General features: G+C 42.1%; 2 protein-coding genes across 3 annotated transcripts; both read left to right on the top strand.

Moving 5' to 3' along the window:
• The first annotated feature begins 48 nt into the window (after positions 1-48).
• Positions 49-11,172, top strand: zn576 (Zinc finger protein 576). 2 transcript variants are annotated; one of them, NM_001140015.1, is given in 5 exon segments: positions 49-61; positions 1,167-1,332; positions 6,331-6,446; positions 7,893-8,036; positions 9,176-11,167. In NM_001140015.1, coding segments are annotated over 4 exon segments (1,257 nt in total). In that variant the 5' UTR covers positions 49-61; positions 1,167-1,184; the 3' UTR covers positions 10,025-11,167.
• Positions 11,173-11,238: 66 nt separating this feature from the next.
• On the top strand, positions 11,239-13,216 carry LOC106605592 (uncharacterized). The gene is made up of 3 exons (XM_014201402.2): positions 11,239-11,416; positions 11,867-11,950; positions 12,095-13,216. Exons 2-3 carry the CDS (start codon positions 11,908-11,910, stop codon positions 13,090-13,092), a joined length of 1,041 nt encoding a protein of 346 aa, XP_014056877.2. The 5' UTR covers positions 11,239-11,416; positions 11,867-11,907; the 3' UTR covers positions 13,093-13,216.
• The last annotated feature ends 179 nt before the right edge of the window (positions 13,217-13,395 follow it).

Consider the following 13,395-nt stretch of genomic DNA (forward strand, 5'->3'; position numbering starts at 1 on the left):
CCTTGTCACGTGACAAGGGGCAATTCAATTTCCACATTCACTGTACTGGAAGCGGTTTGAGGTAGGTGGCTAACGGCTTGTTCACAATTCATGTTTAGCTGTAACCTTATTTTGCTAATATCGTTTAAGACTTATGCCTACATATTTACCATATCACGGTGGGGCAGTTGGTTTCCGTGAACTAAACGTGTTCGTAATATGCTAAATTGTTATTTCTCCGTTTGAATTGTTAGCCAGCCAGCCAGCTAATGTAGCTAACTAGGTTGTTATTCGAACTTGGTGTTAGCTCAGCAAACCATTGAGGGAGAAGACTAAGATAAAGACACAGCTGACTGTTAAACCGTCTAGCAAGAACCTAAAACTGACCCCTAACCATTTTTTTTTTTTTTTATAAATTCTTAACAAAAATGTCGGGCTGTGTATCAGGCGTGTCGGTGTAGCCTTTTCCAACCATTAGCTAACAGGACTTTAGCGAAGTCCTGTTTGGACAACCAACGTTAACATTAGTACAAATGTAACATGTCTATTGGCATACTATATACATTAAATACATCTAGCCAAAGTATAACTACCGTTGCTTCACTTAGTGAAAATTATAATCTGTTTCCGGGGAAACTTGCAGTCTATCCTTCTAATGTCGACTAACTTGCTACCGTTAGCTGATATGGGCATCCTTCTCACCGTTAGCTAACTTTAGGGCCTTGTTGGTTTGGGAGCCTATTTCAGCTAACGTTAGCGCCTTGAGCTGCTAGCTGTGCATGTTTTAACGTTCTTATTTATAACTTTTGCAAGCAAGTTAAAGCTATAAAATCAATTATGGGCATTTAGCTAGCAGTAGTTAATTAATGTTAGTTAACAGCTGGGTATGTAGTTAACTAGTCAACAACTTAGTTCGCAACTAACAATGAATTAGCCAGCCAGCCATAAAGGCAGTGAACCTTTTTTATTTTTAGCATTCATTCCAAATAAGTGGGATTTAATTGAGATACGCCTGTGCACAAGACTTAGTTATTTAAAATGAATGTAAATGTCTGTCATAACTGAAGTTGTCTAGCTTGCAATGTGATAATTTACTATTAGCTATATTAAAGCCCATCTGGCTAAATTACATAATGTACCTCCCTGGCTGACCAACTCTATCATCCTTTTATGTTTAAACTTTTCAGGACATCCAGTCTCCCACGATGGACTCAGACATACTGAATATAGAGGAGATAGTGATGGGGAAGGGTCCACCAGATCCCCCTGCAGAACTGACCACTGAGAAACCAGCAGAACCCTACAAACCCATCTCCTCCTTCAAAGCACCGCCTCCACCCACCATTCAACCATGTGAGTTGGGTGGCAGTTATTTATTTTTGTTGAAATTGTATTTTTATTGCAGAAAAAAACATTATACATACAGTGAGGGGGGAAAAGGTATTTGATCCCCTGCTGATTTTGTACGTTTGCCCACTGACAAAGAAATGATCAGTCTATAATTTTAATGGTAGGTTTATTTGAACAGTGAGAGACAGAATAACAACAAGAAAATCCAGAAAACCGCATGTAAAAAATGTTATAAATTGATTTGCATTTTAATGAGGGAAGTAAGTATTTGACCCCTCATTAGTACTTGGTGGCAAAACCCTTGTTGGCAATCAGAGGTCAGACATTTCTTGTAGTTGGCCACCAGGTTTGCACACATCTCAGGAGGGATTTTGTACCACTCCTCTTTCTTTGCAGATCTTCTCCAAGTTATTAAGGTTTCTAGGCTGACGTTTGGCAACTCGAACCTTTAGCTCCCTCCACAGATTTTCTATGGGATTAAGGTCTGGAGACTGGCTAGGCCACTCCAGGACCTTAACCTCGTCCCGTGGTGCACTCCATCAACAGCAGGTGCATTTCAAGAGCGGCAAATTTGAATCCAAATAAATGTCAAAATTCAAATTTTTCTAACATACAACTATTTTACACCCTTTGAAAGATAAACATCTCCTTAATCTAACCACGTTTTACGATTTCAAAAAGGTTTTACAGCGAAAGCATAAATTTAGAGTATGTTAGGACAGTACATTTACAAGAGTTGTGTGTAATGTTTTGTCAATTCAAAGACAGGGTCACCAAAACCATAAAACCAGCTAAAATGATGCACTAACCTTTTACAATCTCCATCAGATGACACTCCTAGGACATTATGTTAGACAATGCATGCATTTTTAGTTCTATCAAGTTCATATTTATATCCAAAAACAGCGTTTTACTATGGCATTGATGTTGAGGAAATCGTTTCCCTCCAATAACCGGCAGTCAAGTCAGCACCACAAATTAAATAATTAAAATTAGAAAACATTGGTAAAATATTATATTGTCATTTAAAGAATTATAGATTTACATCTCTTGAACGCAATCAACTTGCCAGATTTAAAAATAACCTTACTGGGAAATCACACTTTGCAATAATCTGAGCACTGCGCCCAGAAAAATACGCGTTGCGATACAGACTAGTCGTCATGTTGGGGAGATCTAAAATCGAAAATACTATGTAAATAATCCATTACCTTTGATTCTCTTCATCAGATGTCACTTCCAGGTATCACAGGTCCATAACGAATGTAGTTTTGTTCAAAAAAGCTCATCATTTATGTCCAAAAATCTCCGTCTTGTTAGCACATGATATAAGCCCGCCGGACTTCACTTCATGAACGAGGGGGAAAAATATATTTACGTTCGTTCAAACATGTCAAACGTTGTATAGCATAAATCATTAGGGCCTTTTTTAACCAGAACATGAATAATATTCAAGGTGGACGAATGCATACTCTTTTATAACGTATTGGAACGAGGGTACCCAACATGAACTCGCGCGCCAGGTGTCTAATGGGCCATCATCGTTCCATGGCTCTTGTTCGGTCAGATCTCCCTCCAGAAGACTCAAAACACTTTGTAAAGGCTGGTGACATCTAGTGGAAGCAATAGGAAGTGCCAAAATATTCCTCAGCCCCTGTGTTTTTCAATGGCATAGGTTTAAAGGTAATACAACACATCAGGTATCCACTTCCTGTCAGAAAATGTCTCAGGGTTTTGCCTGCCAAATGAGTTCTGTTATACTCCAGACACCATTCAAACAGTTTTAGAAACTTTAGAGTGTTTTCTATCCATATATAATAAGTATATGCATATTCTAGTTACTGGGTAGGATTAGTAACCAGATTAAATCGGGTACATTTTTTTTATCCAGCCGTGCAAATACTGCCCCCTAGCCCTAACAGGTTAATGTGCTTCTTCTTGAGCCACTCCTTTGTTGCCTTGGCCGTGTGTTTTGGGTCATTGTCATGCTGGAATACCCATCCACGACCCAATTTCAATGCCCTGGCTGAGGGAAGGAGGTTCTCACCCAAGATTTGACGATACATGGCCCCATCCATCGTCCCTTTGATGCAGTGAAATTGTCCTGTCCCCTTAGCAGAAAAACACCCCCAAAGCATAATGTTTCCACCTCCATGTTTGACGGTGAGGATGGTGTTCTTGGGGTCATAGGCAGCATTCCTCCTCCTCCTCCAAACACGGCGAGTTGAGTTGATGCCAAAGAGCTCCATTTTGGTCTCATCTGACCACAACACTTTAACCCCGTTGTCCTCTGAATCATTCAGATGTTCATTGGCAAACTTCAGACGGGCATGTATATGTGCTTTCTTGAGCAGGGGGACCTTGCGGGCGCTGCAGGATTTCAGTCCTTCACGGCGTAGTGTGTTACCAATTGTTTTCTTGGTGACTATGGTCCCAGCTGCCTTGAGATCATTGACAAGATCCTCCCGTGTAGTTCTGGGCTGATTCCTCACCGTTCTCATGATCAGTAGAAACTCCACGAGGTGAGATCTTGCATGGAGCCCCAGGCCGAGGGAGACTGACAGTTCTTTTGTGTTTCTTCCATTTGCGAATAATCGCACGAACTGTGGTCACCTTCTCACCAAGCTGCTTGGCGATGGTCTTGTAGCCCATTCCAGCCTTGTGTAGGTCTACAATCTTGTCCCTGACATCCTTGGAGAGCTCTTTGGTCTTGGCCATGGTGGAGAGTTTGGAATCTGATTGATTGATTGCTTCTGTGGACAGGTGTCTTTTATACAGGTAACAAGCTGTGGTTAGGAGCACTCACTTTAAGTGTGCTCCCAATCTCAGCTTGTTACCTGTATAAAAGACACCTGGGAGCCAGAAATCTTTCTGATTGAGAGGGGGTCAAATACTTATTTCCCTCATTAAAATGCAAATCAATTTATAACATTTTTGACATGCGTTTTTCTGGATTTTTTTGTTATTCTGTCTCTCACTGTTCAAATAAACTTACCATTAAAATTATAGACTGATCATTTCTTTGTCAGTGGGCAAACGTACAAAATAAGCAGGGGATCAAATACTTTTTTCCCTCACTGTACAAGAAGTATACAAACAGACAATGTTAACATATGCTATGGGGTACAAGAAATTACTTATTATACAAAGACCTTAAAAGATGCACACATATTGGGTGTCAGTTACTCTACTGTTTGAAGTTTTTGTAATGACTCACAGATAGGGCTGTTACGGTGACCGTATTACCGCCACACCGGCAGTCACGAGTCATGGCTGCAGTCAAATTCCATGTGACCATTTAGTCACTGCAATTGGGCTTCTCCAAGCTCTGATGCTGCTGATGGTTATTAGTAACCAACCAAACTGGCTAACTGCATGGTACTCCGCACGCAATTGTCCCTCTTATCACTCTGACATCCATGAAAATGAAACATGGGAAAAACATCCTCCATTTGCTATTTAAGTACATAGATGATGTGGTTTTTTTCCCTCGCTGCGTCTGTTTTGAGACAGGTGCATGATAATGGTCTGTTCTAAATCAAAACAAATTTCACATATTATTTAGTATATGCGAAGACAAGATTAAATCAAGAATTGTGATGGGTGGAACATTTGCGCTTATAGCCTACTGCCATGTGCGCATTGCTGTGCTTATAATGTGAAGAAATAGCCTATTAGTTTATCAACATTTTACACTGTTCTCATCTCTTGCGTCAGGCTCATTGCTTGAAACAGGTTTTTTGATGCTAGTGGTTGTATTCATTTGGGATCTATTGCATCCCACAGCTGTCCCAGACTGTTAGGAATATGTATTTCTCGCACAGAATAGAATAGGTCAACTTTTGTATTATGGGCGATAGTCGGTTGACATAGGCTAGTGCGTTTGCTGTTCGTTAGGTCTACTCATCTTGTTGGCTGACGAAAAGTAAATTTGGACACTTCTTCCAATATCTTCAATATGCACTTCCGAACTGGATATGGACACGCACAGTTGCCTGTGAGAAAAGACCTGATCACGTGACGGAGAGCGAGTGAGAGGTGCTTCGACACACAGCCGGCAGAAGGGAATTATAATTATTATATTCAGCCCAAGGGCACAAAGGCCACTGGCTGCAAAAGGCATGGATTATTTTAGGGGGCATTACGGCCACACATGATGCAGCCGGGAAATTCGAGGCATTATCAAGTGCTTGTCAAATTGTGAATGAGGGACTGATGAAGTGTGTACAGCCTTGCCAGAAAAACTAAGCAGAGCTCATGCCTTTCATGCAACTTAAAAAAAAAAAATTCAAAAAAAAATCTTTAGTTGCATCATGCAGCCAAGAATGTATTAAAAATCAAAACACAACCCAACATTTGTTGCAACTAAAGTTACATTACTCTAAATTAATCATATAGGAGTGCCTGTGTTTTTGTTGTTGTTAACCGTTCGACACAGAATAGCCGCATGTGCGCAATCTCTCAAATAATTTGGAGTAAATATCCTTTCAATTTTGTTAAGCTATTTTCAATTGTATTCTGAATACTATAAAATAATGCCATGGAATTCTAAGAAAATCTTTTCTCCCAAATGATCTAGTGTAGCCCACGGCCATATGGCATAGCCAGATCAGGGCCTAACATAAGGAGAACTCTGAGTATGATTTTCTGTTCTTCTGAACTAGACTACAATCTCTTCATGTTTCTTTAGACCTGTCTAAAATAAGTCATGGTTTTGTGATATTACATGGATTTGTTAGACTTTTAAAAAATACTTTTTTTATGTAGTTGTTCCAAAGGTCTGCATCAGTGGCTTGTAGGAGATGCTAAATGTGTGTGTTAATTAACAGTCAATTACTGAGATCTTCAGTCATTTGCTTGCTAATCACCGTCTGACAAAATGTAATGACTGTCACAGCCCTACACATAGACACAGGTTTTCTTTGGGTTGAATGAAATCAATCTGGTAGTTAGGGAAGGCAATGCATCGTCAGCTGTCATATCGCTGACCTCTTCTCACAGACCAGCATGAGAACCTGCAGTGTTTCCAGTGCTTCATCACCTTCTGTAACTCCAAAGCCAAGGAGAGGCACATGAAGAAGAGCCATCGTGAGGAGTACAAGCAGCAGCTCCAGCAGGTATGTTACTACACAACCTGCCTAACAATCAAAACACTTTCTAGAAGGTATTACCTACTGAAGCCCTGTTTTTACCTTAGAATGTTTTCTGTCATATCATAAGCTTCAGACCAACATACAGTTGAAGTCGAAGTTTACATACACTTTTATGTTGGAGTCATTAAAAATTGTTTTTCAACCACTCCACAAATGTCTTGTTAACCAACTATAGTATTGGCAAGTCGGTTAGGACTTCTACTTTGTGCATGGCACAAGTATTTTTTCCAACAATTGTTTACAGACACAGTGAATTCTAAGTGAAATAATCTATCACAATTCCAGTGGGTCAGAAGTTTACATACACTAAGTTGACTGTGCCTTTAAACAACTTAGAAAAGGATGTCATGGCTTTAGAAGCTTCTGATAGGCTAATTGACATAATTTGAGTCAATTGGAGGTGTGGATGTATTTCAAGGCCTACCTTCAAACTCAGTGCCTTTTTGCTTGACAATATTGGAAAATCAAGAGAAATCAGCCAGACCTCGGGAGAAAACAATTGTAGACCTCCAAGTCTGGTTCATCCTTGGGAGCAATTTCTAAATGCCTGAAGGTACCACATTCATCTGTACAAACAATAGTAGGCAATTATAAACACCATGGGACCATGCAGCCGTCATACCGCTCAGGAAGGAGACGTGTTCTGTCTCCTAGAGATGAACGTACTTTGGTGCGAAAAGTGCAAATCAATCCCAGAACAACAGCAAAGGACCCTGTGAAGATGCTGGAGGAAACAGGTACAAAGTATCTATATCCACAGTAAAACGAGTCCTATATCGACATAACCTGAAAGGCTGCTCAGCAAGGAAGCCACTGCTCCAAAACCGCCATAAAAAAGCCAGACTACGGTTTGCAACTGCACATGGGGACAAATATTGTACTTTTTGGAGAAATGTCCTCTGGTCTGATGAAACAAAAATGGAACTGTTTGGCCATAATGAACCTCGTTATGTTTGGAGGAAAAAGGAGGAGGCTTGCAAGCCGAAGAACACTATCCCAACCGTGAAGCATGGGGGGTGGCAGCATCATGTTGTGGGGTTGAAATGAAACGTTTGACCCAAGTTAAACAATTTAAAGGCAGTGCTACCAAATACTAATTGAGTGTATGTAAACTTCTGACCCACTGGGAATGTGATGAAAGAAATCATTCTTTCTACTATTATTCTGACATTTCATTCTTAAAATAAAGTGGTGATCCTAACTGACCTAATACAGGGAATTTTTACTAGGATTAAATGTCAGGAATTGTGAAAATTTTGTTTAAATGTATTTGGCTAAGGTGTATGTAAACTTCCAACTTCAACTGTAAATGCTTATTTCCATACTAGACCAGTAGGAATTTGCGGTGCCCCCCTCCCCAATTTAGCAAACGCATATCATAATTTATGCACGTCTGTATTTTCTTCCCAGGGAGATACTCTGTTCACCTGCTATGTGTGTGACCGTACCTTTCCATCCTCGGAGGAGCTGACCCAGCACCAGGGCTCACACAACAAGGAGGACAAGCCCTTCAAGTGTCCCCACTGCCAGGAGAGCTTCCGTACCTTCTCTGAGGTGAGTGCAGAAGAGGGACACAGGTTCTGAACCAATATATGTTTAGTGTAACACTGCTTGAATAGTTTGAAATAAACTAGTAAAGTGTCAGACTCAAGGTCTCGACATAAATAAATAAATGTGTTTTTATTGTCAGATACACCGGATAGGTGCAGTGAAATGTGTTGATTTACAGGCTCAGCTATAGTACGGAGCCCCTGGAGAAATAAGGGTTAAGTGCCTTGCTCAAGGGCACATCGACAGTTTTCACCTTGTCTGCTCGGGTATTCGAAACACAAAACAGTTGATGAAACCAATGCTGCCTACTCCATTTGTAATACCGTCTCTCGAGCTCAAAATTGGCTAGGATTCTCTATTCAATGCTGGCCATGAAATTCTGACAAAGTAATAAAAATAAGTAATTGATTAGTAACCCCAATGCTGGCAACATTTCCCCGAACACTGAATATTTGAACCTTACAAATAGTTAAACATCTTAGTTAACTACCTCTCCCACCTTAGCCATTTGATCCCCGGTACATTGAGGGAGGGAATTATTTTGTAAAGATATCAAAAAGTATTTGGTTGTAATTGTAACGTTGCAGGGTGGCCAATTATCCTCCTGGAGAGCTACTTGGGAGTGCATGCTTTTGATCCAGCCCTGCTTGAACACACCACATTGTAAAACATCAGCTACTCAGCAGGACCTTGACTCTGGTGTGTTTGACCAGGGTTGGATCAAAAGCCTGCACACCCAGTAGCTCTCTAGATGGAGGGTTGACGGACCATATTTCATACAGTAGCCTTTTATATCAGTGCAGTATTTTACTTTGTGGGGGGTTATGTGCCTTGCTCAAGGCCACTAGGAGGAGATGTAGTACATGGGATCGGAGACCAGCGGCCTTCTATTGTCAATACCAGCGTTGATAATTAATGTTATTTTGTGAAGTGGTTCCTTGCATCACTCAACACAGTTTTCAGTCACCCTTTTAGCCCATGGTGTTACAGATCCTATTTATTTTTTTTTTTTTGCGACTTGAGCTTTCAGACAAGTGAAACCACAGTCCTGCTTGTGGCTAGAACAGTTAATGTCAATCACAGGACTCTTCCCTCAGCCTTGACTCACATTTCCGTTCTGTTCATTCTCTGTTCCCCCTCAGCTGACGACCCACAGGAGACAGGTCTGTCCAGAGAGGCAATTTGTGTGTAAGGACTGCAGTGAGACCTTCCGCAGCCCTGCCCTCCTTCGTACCCACCGCCTGGCCCAGCACCCCCGTCCAGAGGCAGAGGTGGATGAGCCAGATGATCCTACCAAGACCCACCGCTGTGGGAAGTGCAACCGGGGCTTCGAGACAGAGTCTGAGCTAATAATGCACCAGGAGAACCACGCCGGTGACCAGCACTGCAACGGCAGCGCTTCGCCTGCCAAGAAGCGCGGACGGCCCTTTAAAGCAGAGGATGCAACGGTCGGAGAGAAGAAAGGGAAGAGGAGAAAGAAGAAGGAAGAGGGCACAGAGGAGGCGGAGACTGGAAACAATGCAGAGGAGGCTGCAGCAGCTCCGGCTGAGACCAAGGGGAAAGCGGCAGCAGCAGGGGGTGGCAGGCGGGGCCGTCCTAAAGCAGCAGCAGGCGAGGAGGCCAGAGACGATGACAGTGAAGCCCCAGCAGAGGAGAAGAAACCCAAAGCGGCTCCCACTCCGCCCAAGCAACACCCCTGCCCTGAGTGTGAGCTCACGTTCCCTGCCCTGGCCCAGCTCCGCGCCCACAAGAAGGAAAAGCACACCCCACGTAAGGCCCACCCCTGCGAGGAGTGTGAGGAGAGCTTTGCCCGTCCCGAGCAGCTAGAAGCCCACAAGAACCGGGCACACACCAAGGGGCGTTACGCCTGCCCTACCTGTGGAAAGAGCTTTGGCCGAGAGAGCAACCTGAAGGGCCACCAGCAGAGCAGCCACCCAGAGGAGGAAGAGGAGGAGGAGAAGCAAGAGGCGGCGGGCCGCAGCAAGAGATAATTCAGAATGGGGAAGGGGGGTTTTCTGTAAAGTGATTGGGGAGGGGGGACGAAGTATCAGAGGGGTTTTAAAGAATTAGAATTTGGTCAAGGGTTTTTGTTGGTTTGAGGTTGGGTGTGAAATTTAGATCATAAGTTTGAGGTGTTTTTAGAATGTGAGGAATTTCTTGCAGGATTTTTAACAGGTGACCTGAGGCGTCCCACTGATTGTTCAGCATTTGCCATTTTTGGATTGTTAGGATGTTCAAGGCACACATCACACTTGGACTGACTGACTTACTAACCAAAAGATGTAAGCCTTTGTTAAACCCATCTGTTTCTTATCTGGACTAAGAACGACAATAATTAGTTTCGGGCATCGTGTTTGTTCCCTCTGTTTTGATTATCTTTAAATGATGATCATGAGAATTGAGTTACTGTTTTTACATTATTTTTAGAGCTGTATGTAAAATGGCTTTCATGCTGTCTGACATGGAGCTTTTCTTGTTTGTTTTATGATTTTTATATTGCTAAGTACGTTTTCTGTAGTAGAAGATGAAATGCAACCACCGTGCATTTTATAAAACCTGTTGGATATTTACTTTTTGAAAGAGGTTCTTGTGATAAGTGAACCATGGATTGTAATGTTTGGGAGTTACATAACGTCTCTTAGAAATTGCATCTATTTATATACGGTTTCTGGTTCATGTAGTGGTGCATTGTAATGCCAAACTTTCAATTATGATTAACTTCTAAATTATACTGCTATTGTTAAATGCGCAGGGTATAAAAAATATCAGTGTATTTATCCTCTTAAGTTCGTTTGGTTTAGGCCCAATGGTTCTTCTTTGGAGTCATGCATGGATTTTAACATAATGTCATCCTAAACAATGGTAGTAATGAAGACTAATAATCAATGACTCGAATTAGGATAATCCGGCCACCAGCTACACCTTGTCACCTGTATTTCTGATTTGTTATACTTAATTTAAATGTCAAATATTCTAATGACCTTTACATAAATTATTTGGTTTAAGGTTGACATGATGACGAAATGACCAGAGGCCTGAATGGACGTTTTCTTGTTTTCATTGTTCTCCCCATGTAACATGCCTGGACACTGCCAATATGTAATAAAGGTGCCCCAAGGGCTGCTACAGAATGATACAATTGTCTGTTTGCCTTTCAATGTGTCCTTCATTACCCCCATTTTTAATTAATTTGTGCGTTGTGACGTCACCCGCTATTGCCTAGCAGCTGTAACTACAGACAGACGATTATCAATTAAATTCGGGAATTAAAACTTTCTTAAAGGCAGTAAGTAGGCCCTAAAAAAATCACTGACCGTAGGTCAACCAACGGGTGACCAATCTTTCTGCGGACAATCGCAAACGTAATCCCTCACCTAGCGCAGGTAATTGAATAAGTGGACAGGCTATTTGTAGACTATGATAGATAAACGAAAAAACTGAATCTAAATGAAATTAGGTTTTTGCCGTCGCGCAAGAAGTAATTAAAACGACAGCAGATGCCCTGTACCGATAGCAAGATAAACATAATTTAGTTTACTACGCCCTCTGCTGTTTAAAATAAAGTATTGCGTTTCTAAAATAGTCAGTTACCTTTGAGTTGCTTTTTTGCGTTATCAAAATGGATCTAAGCTTAAAGTATCTTGTGAGCTTGCTGATTTGTAAAACAGTTTCCTACACACATAGTTAGTCTTTATTATATTGGAACCATTTTTTTTTTTTATAGAGCCATCTAGCTATTAAAAATAAATGTAAACCTATAATTTATTGAACTTATCCAATTGATCTCACCTGATTCATTTGGTCCCCTGTTTCACGTGTTCTCAATCACCCAGCTTCAATAGCATATTCGACCTGAGGGTGGATACATTTAGAGATGCCACCAAAAAACAGAGGGAGACCTGGGTTTGATCTTACAGGTATTTTGCATCTTTATTGCACAGCTCTCTGTCTTCCTTTTATGCCAGGGACTTGCACATCATTTTATGAATGCCCACTATGACTGAAAGTTTTGTTTTGCTGATTTGATGTCCTTGTCATATATATTTTGTTCTGCCTACCAGGAAATCCCACTGCTCCACAATCCTCTGCATCTCCTGAGGAGGAAGAGCCATTGGACCTGAGTCCAAAGAAGATCTACTGCCGTAACTGTGGCTGGAGAGATTCCCTTAGAAATTCATCATTCTGTGTCCAGTGCCTTGTGGTCCTTAGGGATCCTGTTCTGAACCTCTCCATTGACATGAAACCAAACCTGAGTCAGACCACTGCTAAGCCCACCTGGGATATTCCACCTCAGCTCCCCTCTCCTGATGCCATAGATCTGGGCATCTCCTCGTTCTCCTTTCCACCATCCCTGGAGGCAAGCCAGAGTGTCTTCCAGACCCCTGAGCCTGATGTGGTGTCCCCGGGTCCCTTGCTGTGCCGATTCTGCCAAGAAACGTTTGCTCTGCCTATTCTTCTGCACCATCATGTCAAGGAAAGGCACCTTCATCCATGCAACATGTGTTGCCGCATATTCAAGAATGGCATGCTCCTCATCAGACACCAGGTCAACATGCACAGCTTAGTGCTGCCTTGTCGTCCTCGACCTGCCTTCTCCAAACGTGGCCCAGGCCGGCCTAAAGGCGTTGCTCATATGCTGCTGAAACCCTACACCCGCCCCAAACCTACTCATGTCTGCCAGGCCTGCTCTCGAGAGTTTTGGTCACCTGGCGTGCTCCACAAACACAAGTGTAACCCTCGGCTGGTCCAGTGTACCACCTGTGGGGGCTATTTCGGCAGCCATAATTTGTTCTGCAAGCACAAAAGCCAGAACCTCTGCAGCAATTCCTGGAGGGCCATAGGGAAGGCAATGGCTCAGGCAGCATATGCAGCAGCTCAGGCAGCGCACAGAGCAAACTCAACAAACCCACAGAGGGAGAGGTCAGGTGCCACATTCCAGATCTTGGAGATAAACTTCACCACTCCTCATCATCACAGTGACTCTTCATTACACTCCAGCAATGAGGAGGAGGAGCTGCAGAGTATGGATCGTTCAGGCGCAGAATCCCCTTCTGCATAGTCTTGTCAGGACTGCATATCATAATCTTAACTTTTTTTATTGCAGCATTTTGTTCAGAAAACAGGAGGCACATACAGTTTTTAAAAGATGTTGAGAATATGTGAAATCATAATTTTATAGACGCATCCCAAAAAATAATAAAAAATATGTTCTGCAATTAAATATTCCCCTTGTAGTTTTATGCATTTTCACACTCAGTGCAAAGTTCCATTCACAGGTCAGGCAGGTAGCCTAGTGGTTAAGAGTGTTGTCCAGTAATTGAAAGTTAGTTGGTTCGAATCCTGAGCCCACTAGGTGAAAAAT

Source organism: Salmo salar, chromosome 05 (assembly GCF_965601325.2).
Source record: "Salmo salar chromosome 05, fSalSal1, whole genome shotgun sequence".
Classification (NCBI taxonomy): Eukaryota; Metazoa; Chordata; class Actinopteri; order Salmoniformes; family Salmonidae; genus Salmo; species Salmo salar.